Source organism: Anser cygnoides, chromosome 26 (assembly GCF_040182565.1).
Source record: "Anser cygnoides isolate HZ-2024a breed goose chromosome 26, Taihu_goose_T2T_genome, whole genome shotgun sequence".
Classification (NCBI taxonomy): domain Eukaryota; kingdom Metazoa; phylum Chordata; class Aves; order Anseriformes; family Anatidae; genus Anser; species Anser cygnoides.
Genome location: NC_089898.1, coordinates 5,114,005 through 5,132,183, shown reverse-complemented (window position 1 = coordinate 5,132,183; position 18,179 = coordinate 5,114,005). Strand labels below are relative to the sequence as shown.

Sequence of the window (18,179 nt, the reverse complement as noted above, 5' to 3'; positions counted from 1 at the left end):
TCACGCCGTGCTGCCTGGTGGTGCCGGCACCACCTTCTCTTTGCCGCCAGCTGGGGATTGGGGGGCAGCGGGCACAGCTGGCACTGTCTGCGCGGCGCTGGGCATCGTGCTGGGGCTGCTGGAGGTGGGCTGCGGCTGCACACAGGGCAGCTGGCGCCCTGGCCCCAGCGCCTTCGCCCTGGCCCCCAGCGGCTGCAAAGTCTCACTGGGGGTCTTTGTGTCCCGGCGCTGGCGCTGCAGCGTCTTGGCCCTGACGCCTTGGGGACAGAGGCTGTCCTGGGGCCGCACGGCACCGGGCTCCGCGCTCGGAGTCTCCGGCAGCAGCCGCGCTCTGCGGGGAGGCGGCGACGCTGCTCCTTGCCCCCCAGCAGCCCCCGGGCTTCGGGCTCTCTTGCTGGGCGCCCGGCTGTTGTTGGTCGCTGGCTGCTGCCTGCCACTGCCGTCTTTCCTGCTGCTGCCACGGCGTCCTGGGGCCTTGGACATCCTGGCGTCCCTGGCACGGCGTCCCTGGCAAGGCGTCTCGGGGCCTTGGACACCCTGGCCCAGCAGCATCTTCCTGTCCTTGCCAGGGGGTTTCTCCGTTGCTGGCCTCTTGGGCTGGGAGCTCTCCGCTGTCCTGGGGGTGCTGGTGGGCGCGCGGCGCTTGGCCCCCCGCTTGGTGCCGGTGGACACAGGGGCAGCCAGGGGGCTCTTGAGGGGACCCAGGGGGCATGTGGGCAGGGGTGTCCTCTGCTCACTGAGGACTTGGGTGTCAGGGGACCTCTTGGGGGGACTCAGGGGGGGTTTGGGCAGGGGTCTACTAGGGGAACTGAGGACCTGGGTGTCAGGGGACCTCCTGGGGGGACTCAGGGGTGGACTGGGTAGGGGTCTACTAAGGGCACCGGGCAGGGGACTGGCTGCAGGGCTGAGCGGGGGGCTCAATGCCAGCACAATAGGGGACTGCACCAACAGCCCACCCCCAACCTTCTCGGGGTACACCCCAGGGGTTGAGGGTACCTCACCGAGGGCTCCTGTGGCTTCCAGTCCCTGCGTGCTCGGCTCCTCGATGTCCTCGGAGAGGTCGGGCAGCTGGGAGAGGAGGCGGCTGAGGGCAGGACTGCTGGGCGAATCGGGGAAGGCGTCCTGGGGCTCCACGGCCTCGAGCCAGCTGAACAGCTCCTCCGTGCCGGGGATGTCCAGGTCGGCCAGGAGCTGGTCCTGCAGGTGCTGCAGCAGCTGGCTGTCCCCTGCCAGCTCTGGAAAGGCCTCGGCGAAGGCATCAGGGCCCAGCTCGGGCAGCTGCGGGGGCTCCTCAGGCACCTGCGGGGCTGTCGCCGCTGAGGACGAAGCAAGAAAATCCCCCAAGACGGGCGATGTCAGCTTTCCCATGGCTCATGGGTGTGGGGCGACAACGGGGCGGCTGTGCCAGCGCCAAACTCACCGTCGGGCGTCGCCGTCTGGGTGCTGCGGGTCGATGGAGCCAGGAAAGGCTCGGGGGGAGTGGGGTCAGGCAGCGGGGGCCCCTGGTCCTCGCTGAGCCCCACGGCGTGGTCGCAGGGCTCCGGCAGCTGCCCCTGGCTGCTGGTCACGGTGCGGGGCGTGGGGAGCGCCTGCCCCCGGAGCCGAGGCCCCGGGACGAGGGGTGGCGGGGGCCTGCGGTGGGCGGGGGCCTGCAACAGGCAGGTGCCTGCGGGGTGCAGGGGCTCCCCGTGGAGCACGGCCCTGGGCCCCAGCCCCAGCGCATGGTGGGGCACCAGTGTCCCCGTCACCATGGGCTGTCCGCACTGGCAGACAGGGGCACAGGGAAGAGCGGTGTGGGGGAGCTGCCCCACGGGGGGGAGCTGCACCACCTGCAGGTTATGCCCCACGGGGGGGAGCTGCACCGGCTGCAGGATATGCCCCACAGGGGGGAGCTGCACCGGCTGCAGGTGGTGCCCCTCGGGTGGGAGGTGCACCAGCTGCAGGATATGCTCCTCGGGTGGGAGGTGCACCACCTGCAGGTTATGCCCCACGGGGGGGAGCTGCACCGGCTGCAGGATATGCCCCACAGGGGGGAGCTGCACCAGCTGCAGGTGGTGCCCCTCGGGTGGGATGTGCCCCCCAGGTGGCAGCTGCGCCACGGGTGGGAGCTGCAGCACCTGCCCCTGGACCTCCGGCACCACGTGCCAGACGGTGGCCTGGGGCAGCGCGTAGGAGAGGGTGGGTACCTGGGGGGGCTGCAAGGGCACCGCCATCGCTCCGGGGAAGGAGGGCAGCAGCCAGGCAGCCACCGTTGGCGGCTCAGCTGGGACAACGAAGGGGGAGTTGGGCGTCTGCGGCACCGGCGGCAGCCGTCTGGGGAATCTCTCTGTGAGGAAAAAGGGCGCTGGGCTGAGCTCTCGGGCGCTGGGCTCGCCGGCAGGGCCGCAGCCCCGGGAGGAGCGGGAGCCCGCTGCTGTACCTGCCATGGTCGCTGGAGAGTGGGGCGGTTCGTTGGGGAACCCGGGCAACGGGGGCTCCGCCCCAACGGCTGACCAGCCCCTCACCGCCATCTTGGTGAGGACTGCAGTTTCTCTACCCAAGCAGGCTTCCCAGCGCCATCAGTTTCCATCCCCATGAGCCTTTCCCGTCCCAGTCCTCATTTGCCAGGCCCAGGGGGGTTTCGCACTCCAACACTTTCCCCTCCCAAGGATTTTCCATCCCAAGACTTTTCCATCCCAAGACTTTTCATCCTCCCGGCGATTTCCCATCCCGACAGTTTCACAGCCCAACAGATTCCCATGCAAACTATTTCCCATCAGCACGAAGCGTTTCTTAATCCCATGAGATCTCATCCCAAAGACTTCCCATCCCTTGCATTTCTTTTCCAACTATTTCCTACCGCAACGAATCGTACCCACCCCATTCAAGATTTCCCATCCCAATAATTTCCCATCCCAAGAGAGATTTCCCTACCCCAATGCTTTTCCTTTCCAATGATTTCCTCCCCAAGGAAGATTTCCCATCCCAATGCCTTTCCTTAAGGATGACTTCCTCCCCAAGGAAGGTATCTCATCCCAATGCTTTTCCTTCCCAAGGAAGCTTTCCCATCCCAAGGAAGATTTCCCATCTCTTTCATTTCCTAGCCCCATGGCTTTCCAGCCCAAGGAAGTCTTCCCATCCCAGCAATCATTTCTCATCCCACTCATCATTTCCCATCCCCACGATTTCCCATTTTCACCATCCAAAAGACAGCTTAGCCAGCCCACAGCTAGAGAGAGATCACAACAGGGATTTGTACGATTCTGGTAGATTCAAGGGCATGGACACTTGGCGTGCTAACGATTGCACTTTATTCCAGAGCAACACAGATCAGCGGTACCAAGAGCGCTATGATGAATCTGGCGAAGATGTAGATAGATGGTTCTTGCAGGTATTACCAGGAAATAAACAGGTGTCTGCACTTCTCTCTAGCTACCTTAGTAAAAGATCGGAAGGGTAGAGCACTAATTAACAGTAGCATTATAAGAGGCACTACTGTGGCAGTGAAAATACCAGCAGGACATCGGCGTCTCCCATTGCACCATGCAGACCTCCATGCCTTGAGTGCCACCAGCAGTACTCCATGCGAGCTGGACGCTCAGGGCACTTATGGCCACCCACCTTTGTGAGGTCAAAGGCTGACAGTGACTCTCTGCTGACCTCACACGGCTCTCGGGCACCCCGATGGCAGCACTGACGGCGCTAAGCTGACTGCCATGAGCAAAGGCTGACATGAAATGGCTGCTGCGCAACGCCAGGAGCAATGTCTGCCGGGCCGGGGGTTCGGATGGGAGCTCGGCCTTCGGCCTGGGAACTGCGCCTGGGAGCCAGGGACGTCCTCGATGTGCAGCTGGACACCTGGGCCTGAGAAAGCAAGGTTTCTTGAAAGAAAATTGGAAACATCGTCACCTAGTGGCTGTCTCAGGGGGACGGATCGAAACGCACAGCATCTCTTGGTTACCTGAAGTGCTGGTGTCCTACGCCCTCGTATGTCTCAATGACATAAAAAGGGACAGATTTTTACCCCAAATGCAGCTCCTTTCTGTGGGAAGCTTCCCGTGCTGCGCATCCTCCTCTCTTTCTAGTATGTGGCTTCGACTTTAGGCGTGTTGTTTTTTCTCCTTGTGAGAAACAAAGTTGTGTTTTTGCAATAGAAGGTGTTTTTGCAGTGGAAAAATCCACTAACCTTGCATATGCAAAAGTGGCATTGTGTGGCATAGCAGTGGGGAATCCGTTAAGCAGATAAGGGGAAGGTCCCACTGTCCCAAAATAACGAGGATAGCTAAGAAAAACAGGATGAGCAGTGCGAGATCAGTAAAAGCAAAGATCACGGGCCCTCTAGTCACAAGAGAAGAAGGAAAAAATAAAAGGTTAAGGAGAAATTAACGGTTGGTCAAATAAAATTGTACGTATATGGTATAGTAGTGCGTCGAGTAGGCTGTGAACCCGTAGTACTCAGCCAATGAAGAAACGGGAGAAATCAGGTGTCGGGTAATAGGGAATACACGGTTATGATAAACTTTTACTGCGCGCTCCTGCTTGCAGGATGCCCGCCATTGCAATCGCGAATAAAAAAGCTCCACAGAAGATCCTGTCTGAAGAAAATTATTGAGATTTTTCTCAGGGTTTAGGGGCTCGTCCCGGATCTTGTTGCCTACCAGAGAGTTCTTGCTACCACAGACAGGAAGGTGCACCCTCTGATTTCAGCGGTCCCGTCGGGGGTGGTGGCTTGTCTCGGGATGGCTGACAAAGGACTGAGACTGTTCATCTGAAGACAGGCTCTGAGAAGAACTGGGGAGAAAGGAGGCCAATACAGACAGACCACAGAGCACAGCCCAGACACAGCCCAGCCAGAGCACGTACACAGCACAGAGAGCACAGACACAGCCCGGACACAGCACAGACACAGCACGGACAGAGCCCAGCCAGAGCCCAGACACAGCACAGGCACAGCACAGACGGAGCACAGACAGAGCAGAGAGAGCACACACCCAGCACAGAGCCCAGACACAGCACGGACAGAGCCCAGACACAGCTGAGACACAGCCCAGACACAGCCCAGACACAGCCCGGACAGAGCACGGACAGAGCACAGACAGAGCACAGACACAGCACAGAGAGCACAGGCCCAGCACAGAGCACAGGCACAGCACAGACACAGCACAGAGAGCACAGACACAGCGCAGATGGAGACCAGACAGAGCACGGACAGAGCCCAGACAGAGCACGGACAGAGCCCAGACACAGCCCAGACACAGCCCGGACACAGCACGGACAGAGCACAGAGAGCACAGGCCCAGCACAGAGCACAGGCCCAGCACAGACACAGCCCGGACACCGGAGCCGTTATCCCAGCATGGCAGCAGCAAGGTGACAATGTGCTCGCCTGGAGGACAGCTGAAATCTTTCCGCATGTCTCACAGCTCACCCAGAGATCGGGATCACCTGGTTACTGCTGCTTTTAGATGGTGGTCTTCAGCCTGCTGTTCCCTAGGACGGCCCTCCACTGGGGTAGTCTGCTTCGCCTTCCTATTGCTCCTTCCCCTTCTCAGTAGGACTCTCTTCCCTTACTAAACGAGATGACTTGTGCATCCATTCTTTCATCTTGTGTGTATCGGTGACTGGGAATGCCACAGGGCAGTCCCCGGAGCCAGCTGTAGGGTCCGTCAGAGGGTTGGAGTGGCTGCAGGGCCTGTCAGCGGGGCTGGAGAGGCCGCAGGGCCCGTCAAAGGGGTTGGAGTGGCTGCGGGTAACATCCCAGGGCTCGGAAGGGCCTCAGAGCCCATCCCAGGGCTTGGAGGGCCTTCAGGGTGCGTCACAGGCTTGCATCAGATCAAGACGCATTTTCATAGACCCACACAATTTCTCTTGAAGGTGCTGAATTGGACTGAATAGTCTTCAAAACACATAGAGCAGACCCAGCAAACAAGCCGCTGGTGCTAGGAACTGGGTTTTGTTTTTGTTTGTTTGTTTGTTTTTCGTTAACTTTGTTTCATGAGAACAGATACCAAATGGGTATTTTCAGGCAAGGGCAAAGATGACCCTGGAGTTGGAGCTATCTAAAGGATGAATAACTAGGAATCTATTTACTCGAGAAGACCCTTTTGTAAGGAAAAATCCTACACACGTGCACTGGAGTTTGATACTAATCCATTTGTTGGAAACCACTGGAAAACAATGGAAAGCTATTCTAATACGAAGTACGCTCATTCTAATACAAAAAATCACACCCCTAGAGTGAGAGACCCCAGCCCAACAGGAGACCCTTCCCCTCTGAGGATGCGCAGAATCATTTTGTCATGTCAGCCGTAGGCTAATTCTGGAACCTGTGAGAAGTTAGGGGATTGTACTAGCATGGAAATGTAGTGATAAAAGATTGTATCAAGCGTGGCGTGGAAAATCTTTCCATGTGCTGGCTTTGTGGGAAACCACCTGGTACCCAGACTCGCGCAGTTCTGAAAGAAAACTGTGTCTCGACCTGGTGTCTGGATTGGCTTCTTGCGCATCGGGTAACAAATCCAAACTTTTCTCGGACAACTTGGCGAGCTGTAAATCTCTGGCACTGCCAGCATCGGGGCACACCTTTCTAAAACCTTTTAGCAGCGCCGTAGGATACCACATTTGTTCAGGGCTGAATTCCAAAGCCATCGGAGGTGGCAATCGTGATAAAACCCGGCCCACATCCCCCCCCAGCCCTTGCCACCTGTAGCCATCCTGCCTCAGGGCTGATCGCTGGCTGGAATTTTTAACTCCTTGTCTAACCACAGAGGTTGTCATTCGGGGACAAATACTGGGTTAAGTTCACCGTCGGTGCAAGAGGAGCACGTGCTACCTGCAAGTGGGCAAAACCATCAGCAAACATAGGCCAGCCCCCAGGGATCATAAACAACAAGAAAGGGATTAAGAAAAAGCACCTAAAAAGCACAGAAAAACAACACTAGAAAGGAAAAAATCAACATTGTGACCAGCAACTATCAATCTCAGAGAAAGCTTATAAGAAACACTCTTTTAAAACATTCCGGTCAGATGTGACGTTAGCTCAACCCTTTGTGCCCCAGCTTGGCTGCCAAAAAGTCTGTTGTGGTGTAACCCGGCAGGCCGCTCAGCACCACACATCTGTTCGCTCACGTCCCCCCATCCTGAGTGAACGTGCAGAGAATCGGAAGGAAAATAAAAGCTCATAGGCATTGATAAAGAGTTTAATAATAAAGGAATAGAAAATAATAATACAAATCATACAATACATTAAAAAGACAATCAATAAAATTTATTAATGTAAACAATTTTTTCCCAGCCTAATGCTCTCCTATCACCACCATGATCACAACATCACAAAATATCACCAAAAATCCACCATGATCACAATATCACAAAATCACCTAGCAATTTCCCATCATTTCACACTAATGAATCCCCATCACCGTCATGACTTCCCATCCCACTGATCATTTCCTATCCCAGCAACCTCCCATTGCTGATCCCAAGGCTCAGTTCCCAACTCCCATCCATCCATCCATCCATCCATCCATCCATCCATCCATCCATCCATCCATCCACCCATTTTCTCCCGTCCGTGCTGGCCATGCCCACATCCATTCACGGACTGAGCATGGGCAGCGGGAGCGGGCTGCATTAAATCCCCTCGGCATCCCACTGCCAGAACAACTGCAGGCAGAGGCGTTGCTGAGTGAACACCTACACTAGAGGAATTTAAGAAAAAAGGCTATAAAGCAGAGAAAGGACCAGAAAGGAAGAAATAAGCTTTCAATCCCTGCCATTTTGTGTCCCAACAAGCAGTTCCCATGCCCAAACTTGCCCATGCCAGGTATTGCCCATCCCAACAGCTTCCATCGCAACACTCCCAACACTCATTCGTGACCCCCCCATCTCCCATCCCCCCCCGTTGCCCATCCCTGACAGTGAGAAACACTGACTAGCTACAGCACTAAAGAAGGGTAAGGGCAAGCGAGAGGGGAAAGGGCTGAAGAGTGCGGCTCAAGCTGGAGCAGGTGCCTGCAGAGGTCTCTGTGCCTGCGTGCTGAGCTCAGCGCCACTGGGTGCTGCAGGGGCCGTCGAGGAGCGCAGGGTCACGGGTAGCCGGCATACTTGGCTATGGCCCCGTCTTTCTGCCGCTGCGCGAAGAATTGCACAGGGCCGATCTTCATCTGGTGGGCCGCCCGCTGCCGCTCCTCCTGGGCCAGCTGCTTCAGGCGCTCCCGCTCGGGACGCTGCTGCAGCGTGATGGGCACCGGCTCCTCCTGCTCCTCCAGCGGCGTGGGCGCCGCGTCACCGCCTGCCCAGGGCCCCACGCAGGGCACGTAGTCCACGCAGGGCCGTGCCAGGGGCTGCAGCATGCGCGGCTGTGTGGGCAGAGCCCCCCGCTGCGCTTGGCCCCCCGCGGCTGGCAGGCACAGCGCTCTGGGCGCCTGCTCTAGGGCAGCGTCCCCTGTTCACGCCGTGCTGCCTGGTGGTGCCGGCACCACCTTCTCTTTGCCGCCAGCTGGGGATTGGGGGGCAGCGGGCACAGCTGGCACTGTCTGCGCGGCGCTGGGCATCGTGCTGGGGCTGCTGGAGGTGGGCTGCGGCTGCACACAGGGCAGCTGGCGCCCTGGCCCCAGCGCCTTCGCCCTGGCCCCCAGCGGCTGCAAAGTCTCGCTGGGGGTCTTTGTGTCCCGGCGCTGGCGCTGCAGCGTCTTGGCCCTGACGCCTTGGGGACAGAGGCTGTCCTGGGGCCGCACGGCACCGGGCTCCGCGCTCGGAGTCTCCGGCAGCAGCCGCGCTCTGCGGGGAGGCGGCGACGCTGCTCCTTGCCCCCCAGCAGCCCCCGGGCTTCGGGCTCTCTTGCTGGGCGCCCGGCTGTTGTTGGTCGCTGGCTGCTGCCTGCCACTGCCGTCTTTCCTGCTGCTGCCACGGCGTCCTGGGGCCTTGGACATCCTGGCGTCCCTGGCACGGCGTCCCTGGCAAGGCGTCTCGGGGCCTTGGACACCCTGGCCCAGCAGCATCTTCCTGTCCTTGCCAGGGGGTTTCTCCGTTGCTGGCCTCTTGGGCTGGGAGCTCTCCGCTGTCCTGGGGGTGCTGGTGGGCGCGCGGCGCTTGGCCCCCCGCTTGGTGCCGGTGGACACAGGGGCAGCCAGGGGGCTCTTGAGGGGACCCAGGGGGCATGTGGGCAGGGGTGTCCTCTGCTCACTGAGGACTTGGGTGTCAGGGGACCTCTTGGGGGGACTCAGGGGGGGTTTGGGCAGGGGTCTACTAGGGGAACTGAGGACCTGGGTGTCAGGGGACCTCCTGGGGGGACTCAGGGGTGGACTGGGTAGGGGTCTACTAAGGGCACCGGGCAGGGGACTGGCTGCAGGGCTGAGCGGGGGGCTCAATGCCAGCACAATAGGGGACTGCACCAACAGCCCACCCCCAACCTTCTCGGGGTACACCCCAGGGGTTGAGGGTACCTCACCGAGGGCTCCTGTGGCTTCCAGTCCCTGCGTGCTCGGCTCCTCGATGTCCTCGGAGAGGTCGGGCAGCTGGGAGAGGAGGCGGCTGAGGGCAGGACTGCTGGGCGAATCGGGGAAGGCGTCCTGGGGCTCCACGGCCTCGAGCCAGCTGAACAGCTCCTCCGTGCCGGGGATGTCCAGGTCGGCCAGGAGCTGGTCCTGCAGGTGCTGCAGCAGCTGGCTGTCCCCTGCCAGCTCTGGAAAGGCCTCGGCGAAGGCATCAGGGCCCAGCTCGGGCAGCTGCGGGGGCTCCTCAGGCACCTGCGGGGCTGTCGCCGCTGAGGACGAAGCAAGAAAATCCCCCAAGACGGGCGATGTCAGCTTTCCCATGGCTCATGGGTGTGGGGCGACAACGGGGCGGCTGTGCCAGCGCCAAACTCACCGTCGGGCGTCGCCGTCTGGGTGCTGCGGGTCGATGGAGCCAGGAAAGGCTCGGGGGGAGTGGGGTCAGGCAGCGGGGGCCCCTGGTCCTCGCTGAGCCCCACGGCGTGGTCGCAGGGCTCCGGCAGCTGCCCCTGGCTGCTGGTCACGGTGCGGGGCGTGGGGAGCGCCTGCCCCCGGAGCCGAGGCCCCGGGACGAGGGGTGGCGGGGGCCTGCGGTGGGCGGGGGCCTGCAACAGGCAGGTGCCTGCGGGGTGCAGGGGCTCCCCGTGGAGCACGGCCCTGGGCCCCAGCCCCAGCGCATGGTGGGGCACCAGTGTCCCCGTCACCATGGGCTGTCCGCACTGGCAGACAGGGGCACAGGGAAGAGCGGTGTGGGGGAGCTGCCCCACGGGTGGGAGGTGCACCACCTGCAGGTTATGCCCCACGGGGGGGAGCTGCACCGGCTGCAGGTTCTGCTCCTCGGGTGGGAGGTGCACCACCTGCAGGTTATGCCCCACGGGTGGGAGCTGCACCGGCTGCAGGATATGCCCCACAGGGGGGAGCTGCACCAGCTGCAGGTGGTGCCCCTCGGGTGGGAGGTGCCCCCCAGGTGGCAGCTGCGCCACGGGTGGGAGCTGCAGCACCTGCCCCTGGACCTCCGGCACCACGTGCCAGACGGTGGCCTGGGGCAGCGCGTAGGAGAGGGTGGGTACCTGGGGGGGCTGCAAGGGCACCGCCATCGCTCCGGGGAAGGAGGGCAGCAGCCAGGCAGCCACCGTTGGCGGCTCAGCTGGGACAACGAAGGGGGAGTTGGGCGTCTGCGGCACCGGCGGCAGCCGTCTGGGGAATCTCTCTGTGAGGAAAAAGGGCGCTGGGCTGAGCTCTCGGGCGCTGGGCTCGCCGGCAGGGCCGCAGCCCCGGGAGGAGCGGGAGCCCGCTGCTGTACCTGCCATGGTCGCTGGAGAGTGGGGCGGTTCGTTGGGGAACCCGGGCAACGGGGGCTCCGCCCCAACGGCTGACCAGCCCCTCACCGCCATCTTGGTGAGGACTGCAGTTTCTCTACCCAAGCAGGCTTCCCAGCGCCATCAGTTTCCATCCCCATGAGCCTTTCCCGTCCCAGTCCTCATTTGCCAGGCCCAGGGGGGTTTCGCACTCCAACACTTTCCCCTCCCAAGGATTTTCCATCCCAAGACTTTTCCATCCCAAGACTTTTCATCCTCCCGGCGATTTCCCATCCCGACAGTTTCACAGCCCAACAGATTCCCATGCAAACTATTTCCCATCAGCACGAAGCGTTTCTTAATCCCATGAGATCTCATCCCAAAGACTTCCCATCCCTTGCATTTCTTTTCCAACTATTTCCTACCGCAACGAATCGTACCCACCCCATTCAAGATTTCCCATCCCAATAATTTCCCATCCCAAGAGAGATTTCCCTACCCCAATGCTTTTCCTTTCCAATGATTTCCTCCCCAAGGAAGATTTCCCATCCCAATGCCTTTCCTTAAGGATGACTTCCTCCCCAAGGAAGGTATCTCATCCCAATGCTTTTCCTTCCCAAGGAAGCTTTCCCATCCCAAGGAAGATTTCCCATCTCTTTCATTTCCTAGCCCCATGGCTTTCCAGCCCAAGGAAGTCTTCCCATCCCAGCAATCATTTCTCATCCCACTCATCATTTCCCATCCCCACGATTTCCCATTTTCACCATCCAAAAGACAGCTTAGCCAGCCCACAGCTAGACAGAGATCCCAACAGGGATTTGCACGATTCTGGTAGATGCAAGGGCATGGACACTTGGCGTGCTAACGATTGCACTTTATTCCAGAGCAACACAGATCACCGGTACCAAGAGCGCTATGATGAATCTGGCGAAGATGTAGATAGATGGTTCTTGCAGGTATTACCAGGAAATAAACAGGTGTCTGCACTTCTCTCTAGCTACCTTAGTAAAAGATCGGAAGGGTAGAGCACTAATTAACAGTAGCATTATAAGAGGCACTACTGTGGCAGTGAAAATACCAGCAGGACATCGGCGTCTCCCATTGCACCATGCAGACCTCCATGCCTTGAGTGCCACCAGCAGTACTCCATGCGAGCTGGACGCTCAGGGCACTTATGGCCACCCACCTTTGTGAGGTCAAAGGCTGACAGTGACTCTCTGCTGACCTCACACGGCTCTCGGGCACCCCGATGGCAGCACTGACGGCGCTAAGCTGACTGCCATGAGCAAAGGCTGACATGAAATGGCTGCTGCGCAACGCCAGGAGCAATGTCTGCCGGGCCGGGGGTTCGGATGGGAGCTCGGCCTTCGGCCTGGGAACTGCGCCTGGGAGCCAGGGACGTCCTCGATGTGCAGCTGGACACCTGGGCCTGAGAAAGCAAGGTTTCTTGAAAGAAAATTGGAAACATCGTCACCTAGTGGCTGTCTCAGGGGGACGGATCGAAACGCACAGCATCTCCTGGTTACCTGAAGTGCTGGTGTCCTACGCCCTCGTATGTCTCAATGACATAAAAAGGGACAGATTTTTACCCCAAATGCAGCTCCTTTCTGTGGGAAGCTTCCCGTGCTGCGCATCCTCCTCTCTTTCTAGCATGTGGCTTCGACTTTAGGCGTGTTGTTTTTTCTCCTTGTGAGAAACAAAGTTGTGTTTTTGCAATAGAAGGTGTTTTTGCAGTGGAAAAATCCACTAACCTTGCATATGCAAAAGTGGCATTGTGTGGCATAGCAGTGGGGAATCCGTTAAGCAGATAAGGGGAAGGTCCCACTGTCCCAAAATCACGAGGATAGCTAAGAAAAACAGGATGAGCAGTGCGAGATCAGTAAAAGCAAAGATCACGGGCCCTCTAGTCACAAGAGAAGAAGGAAAAAATAAAAGGTTAAGGAGAAATTAACGGTTGGTCAAATAAAATTGTACGTATATGGTATAGTAGTGCGTCAAGTAGGCTGTGAACCCGTAGTACTCAGCCAATGAAGAAACGGGAGAAATCAGGTGTCGGGTAATAGGGAATACACGGTTATGATAAACTTTTACTGCGCGCTCCTGCTTGCAGGATGCCCGCCATTGCAATCGCGAATAAAAAAGCTCCACAGAAGATCCTGTCTGAAGAAAATTATTGAGATTTTTCTCAGGGTTTAGGGGCTCGTCCCGGATCTTGTTGCCTACCAGAGAGTTCTTGCTACCACAGACAGGAAGGTGCACCCTCTGATTTCAGCGGTCCCGTCGGGGGTGGTGGCTTGTCTCGGGATGGCTGACAAAGGACTGAGACTGTTCATCTGAAGACAGGCTCTGAGAAGAACTGGGGAGAAAGGAGGCCAATACAGACAGACCACAGAGCACAGCCCAGACACAGCCCAGCCAGAGCACGTACACAGCACAGAGAGCACAGACACAGCCCGGACACAGCACAGACACAGCACGGACACAGCACAGACACAGCCCAGCCAGAGCCCAGACACAGCACGGACAGAGCCCAGCCAGAGCCCAGACACAGCACAGGCACAGCACAGACGGAGCACAGACAGAGCAGAGAGAGCACACACACAGCACAGAGCCCAGACACAGCACGGACAGAGCCCAGACACAGCTGAGACACAGCCCAGACACAGCCCGGACAGAGCACGGACAGAGCACAGACACAGCACAGACACAGCACAGAGAGCACAGGCCCAGCACAGAGCACAGGCACAGCACAGACACAGCACAGAGAGCACAGACACAGCGCAGATGGAGACCAGACAGAGCACGGACAGAGCCCAGACAGAGCACGGACAGAGCCCAGACACAGCCCAGACACAGCCCGGACACAGCACGGACAGAGCACAGAGAGCACAGGCCCAGCACAGAGCACAGGCACAGCACAGACACAGCCCGGACACCGGAGCCGTTATCCCAGCATGGCAGCAGCAAGGTGACAATGTGCTCGCCTGGAGGACAGCTGAAATCTTTCCGCATGTCTCACAGCTCACCCAGAGATCGGGATCACCTGGTTACTGCTGCTTTTAGATGGTGGTCTTCAGCCTGCTGTTCCCTAGGACGGCCCTCCACTGGGGTAGTCTGCTTCGCCTTCCTATTGCTCCTTCCCCTTCTCAGTAGGACTCTCTTCCCTTACTAAACGAGATGACTTGTGCATCCATTCTTTCATCTTGTGTGTATCGGTGACTGGGAATGCCACAGGGCAGTCCCCGGAGCCAGCTGTAGGGTCCGTCAGAGGGTTGGAGTGGCTGCAGGGCCTGTCAGCGGGGCTGGAGAGGCCGCAGGGCCCGTCAAAGGGGTTGGAGTGGCTGCGGGTAACATCCCAGGGCTCGGAAGGGCCTCAGAGCCCATCCCAGGGCTTGGAGGGCCTTCAGGGTGCGTCACAGGCTTGCATCAGATCAAGACGCATTTTCATAGACCCACACAATTTCTCTTGAAGGTGCTGAATTGGACTGAATAGTCTTCAAAACACATAGAGCAGACCCAGCAAACAAGCCGCTGGTGCTAGGAACTGGGTTTTGTTTTTGTTTGTTTGTTTGTTTTTCGTTAACTTTGTTTCATGAGAACAGATACCAAATGGGTATTTTCAGGCAAGGGCAAAGATGACCCTGGAGTTGAAGCTATCTAAAGGATGAATAACTAGGAATCTATTTACTCGAGAAGACCCTTTTGTAAGGAAAAATCCTACACACGTGCACTGGAGTTTGATACTAATCCATTTGTTGGAAACCACTGGAAAACAATGGAAAGCTATTCTAATACGAAGTACCCTCATTCTAATGCAAAAAATCACAGCCCTAGAGTGAGAGACCCCAGCCCAACAGGAGACCCTTCCCCTCTGAGGATGCGCAGAATCATTTTGTCATGTCAGCCGTAGGCTAATTCTGGAACCTGTGAGAAGTTAGGGGATTGTACTAGCATGGAAATGTAGTGATAAAAGATTGTATCAAGCGTGGCGTGGAAAATCTTTCCATGTGCTGGCTTTGTGGGAAACCACCTGGTACCCAGACTCGCGCAGTTCTGAAAGAAAACTGTGTCTCGACCTGGTGTCTGGATTGGCTTCTTGCGCATCGGGTAACAAATCCAAACTTTTCTCGGACAACTTGGCGAGCTGTAAATCTCTGGCACTGCCAGCATCGGGGCACACCTTTCTAAAACCTTTTAGCAGCGCCGTAGGATACCACATTTGTTCAGGGCTGAATTCCAAAGCCATCGGAGGTGGCAATCGTGATAAAACCCGGCCCACATCCCCCCCCAGCCCTTGCCACCTGTAGCCATCCTGCCTCAGGGCTGATCGCTGGCTGGAATTTTTAACTCCTTGTCTAACCACAGAGGTTGTCATTCGGGGACAAATACTGGGTTAAGTTCACCGTCGGTGCAAGAGGAGCACGTGCTACCTGCAAGTGGGCAAAAGCAGCAGCAAACATAGGCCAGCCCCCAGGGATCATAAACAACAAGAAAGGGATTAAGAAAAAGCACCTAAAAAGCACAGAAAAACAACACCAGAAAGGAAAAAATCAACATTGTGACCAGCAACTATCAATCTCAGAGAAAGCTTATAAGAAACACTCTTTTAAAACATTCCGGTCAGATGTGACGTTAGCTCAACCCTTTGTGCCCCAGCTTGGCTGCCAAAAAGTCTGTTGTGGTGTAACCCGGCAGGCCGCTCAGCACCACACATCTGTTCGCTCACGTCCCCCCATCCTGAGTGAACGTGCAGAGAATCGGAAGGAAAATAAAAGCTCATAGGCATTGATAAAGAGTTTAATAATAAAGGAATAGAAAATAATAATACAAATCATACAATACATTAAAAAGACAATCAATAAAATTTATTAATGTAAACAATTTTTTCCCAGCCTAATGCTCTCCTATCACCACCATGATCACAACATCACAAAATATCACCAAAAATCCACCATGATCACAATATCACAAAATCACCTAGCAATTTCCCATCATTTCACACTAATGAATCCCCATCACCGTCATGACTTCCCATCCCACTGATCATTTCCTATCCCAGCAACCTCCCATTGCTGATCCCAAGGCTCAGTTCCCAACTCCCATCCATCCATCCATCCATCCATCCATCCATCCATCCATCCATCCACCCATTTTCTCCCGTCCGTGCTGGCCATGCCCACATCCATTCACGGACTGAGCATGGGCAGCGGGAGCGGGCTGCATTAAATCCCCTCGGCATCCCACTGCCAGAACAACTGCAGGCAGAGGCGTTGCTGAGTGAACACCTACACTAGAGGAATTTAAGAAAAAAGGCTATAAAGCAGAGAAAGGACCAGAAAGGAAGAAATAAGCTTTCAATCCCTGCCATTTTGTGTCCCAACAAGCAGTTCCCATGCCCAAACTTGCCCATGCCAGGTATTGCCCATCCCAACAGCTTCCATCGCAACACTCCCAACACTCATTCGTGACCCCCCCATCTCCCATCCCCCCCCGTTGCCCATCCCTGACAGTGAGAAACACTGACTAGCTACAGCACTAAAGAAGGGTAAGGGCAAGCGAGAGGGGAAAGGGCTGAAGAGTGCGGCTCAAGCTGGAGCAGGTGCCTGCAGAGGTCTCTGTGCCTGCGTGCTGAGCTCAGCGCCACTGGGTGCTGCAGGGGCCGTCGAGGAGCGCAGGGTCACGGGTAGCCGGCATACTTGGCTATGGCCCCGTCTTTCTGCCGCTGCGCGAAGAATTGCACAGGGCCGATCTTCATCTGGTGGGCCGCCCGCTGCCGCTCCTCCTGGGCCAGCTGCTTCAGGCGCTCCCGCTCGGGACGCTGCTGCAGCGTGATGGGCACCGGCTCCTCCTGCTCCTCCAGCGGCGTGGGCGCCGCGTCACCGCCTGCCCAGGGCCCCACGCAGGGCACGTAGTCCACGCGGGGCCGTGCCAGGGGCTGCAGCATGCGCGGCTGTGTGGGCAGAGCCCCCCGCTGCGCTTGGCCCCCCGCGGCTGGCAGGCACAGCGCTCTGGGCGCCTGCTCTAGGGCAGCGTCCCCTGTTCACGCCGTGCTGCCTGGTGGTGCCGGCACCACCTTCTCTTTGCCGCCAGCTGGGGATTGGGGGGCAGCGGGCACAGCTGGCACTGTCTGCGCGGCGCTGGGCATCGTGCTGGGGCTGCTGGAGGTGGGCTGCAGCTGCACACAGGGCAGCTGGCGCCCTGGCCCCAGCGCCTTCGCCCTGGCCCCCAGCGGCTGCAAAGTCTCGCTGGGGGTCTTTGTGTCCCGGCGCTGGCGCTGCAGCGTCTTGGCCCTGACGCCTTGGGGACAGAGGCTGTCCTGGGGCCGCACGGCACCGGGCTCCGCGCTCGGAGTCTCCGGCAGCAGCCGCGCTCTGCGGGGAGGCGGCGACGCTGCTCCTTGCCCCCCAGCAGCCCCCGGGCTTCGGGCTCTCTTGCTGGGCGCCCGGCTGTTGTTGGTCGCTGGCTGCTGCCTGCCACTGCCGTCTTTCCTGCTGCTGCCACGGCGTCCTGGGGCCTTGGACATCCTGGCGTCCCTGGCACGGCGTCCCTGGCAAGGCGTCTCGGGGCCTTGGACACCCTGGCCCAGCAGCATCTTCCTGTCCTTGCCAGGGGGTTTCTCCGTTGCTGGCCTCTTGGGCTGGGAGCTCTCCGCTGTCCTGGGGGTGCTGGTGGGCGCGCGGCGCTTGGCCCCCCGCTTGGTGCCGGTGGACACAGGGGCAGCCAGGGGGCTCTTGAGGGGACCCAGGGGGCATGTGGGCAGGGGTGTCCTCTGCTCACTGAGGACTTGGGTGTCAGGGGACCTCTTGGGGGGACTCAGGGGGGGTTTGGGCAGGGGTCTACTAGGGGAACTGAGGACCTGGGTGTCAGGGGACCTCCTGGGGGGACTCAGGGGTGGACTGGGTAGGGGTCTGCTAAGGGCACCGGGCAGGGGACTGGCTGCAGGGCTGAGCGGGGGGCTCAATGCCAGCACAATAGGGGACTGCACCAACAGCCCACCCCCAACCTTCTCGGGGTACACCCCAGGGGTTGAGGGTACCTCACCGAGGGCTCCTGTGGCTTCCAGTCCCTGCGTGCTCGGCTCCTCGATGTCCTCGGAGAGGTCGGGCAGCTGGGAGAGGAGGCGGCTGAGGGCAGGACTGCTGGGCGAATCGGGGAAGGCGTCCTGGGGCTCCACGGCCTCGAGCCAGCTGAACAGCTCCTCCGTGCCGGGGATGTCCAGGTCGGCCAGGAGCTGGTCCTGCAGGTGCTGCAGCAGCTGGCTGTCCCCTGCCAGCTCTGGAAAGGCCTCGGCAAAGGCATCAGGGCCCAGCTCGGGCAGCTGCGGGGGCTCCTCAGGCACCTGCGGGGCTGTCGCCGCTGAGGACGAAGCAAGAAAATCCCCCAAGACGGGCGATGTCAGCTTTCCCAT

At 58.6% G+C, this 18,179-nt stretch overlaps 3 protein-coding genes across 3 annotated transcripts; all 3 read right to left on the bottom strand.

Moving 5' to 3' along the window:
* LOC136786957 (nascent polypeptide-associated complex subunit alpha, muscle-specific form-like) lies at positions 1-1,368 on the bottom strand. The gene has a single exon (XM_066983304.1). It carries the CDS (start codon positions 1,366-1,368, stop codon positions 1-3), a length of 1,368 nt encoding a protein of 455 aa, XP_066839405.1.
* A 7,061-nt stretch (positions 1,369-8,429) lies between these two features.
* Positions 8,430-9,797, bottom strand: LOC136786956 (nascent polypeptide-associated complex subunit alpha, muscle-specific form-like). Its single transcript, XM_066983303.1, has one exon. It carries the CDS (start codon positions 9,795-9,797, stop codon positions 8,430-8,432), a length of 1,368 nt encoding a protein of 455 aa, XP_066839404.1.
* Positions 9,798-16,811: 7,014 nt separating this feature from the next.
* Positions 16,812-18,179, bottom strand: LOC136786955 (nascent polypeptide-associated complex subunit alpha, muscle-specific form-like). Its single transcript, XM_066983302.1, has one exon. The coding sequence runs from the start codon at positions 18,177-18,179 to the stop codon at positions 16,812-16,814; it is 1,368 nt and encodes a 455-aa protein (XP_066839403.1).

Excerpts from the sequence above, each read along its gene's own strand:
- LOC136786957 (XM_066983304.1), bottom strand. The coding sequence starts at position 1,368 with ATGGGAAAGCTGACATCGCCCGTCTTGGGGGATTTTCTTGCTTCGTCC.
- LOC136786956 (XM_066983303.1), bottom strand. The coding sequence starts at position 9,797 with ATGGGAAAGCTGACATCGCCCGTCTTGGGGGATTTTCTTGCTTCGTCC.
- LOC136786955 (XM_066983302.1), bottom strand. The coding sequence starts at position 18,179 with ATGGGAAAGCTGACATCGCCCGTCTTGGGGGATTTTCTTGCTTCGTCC.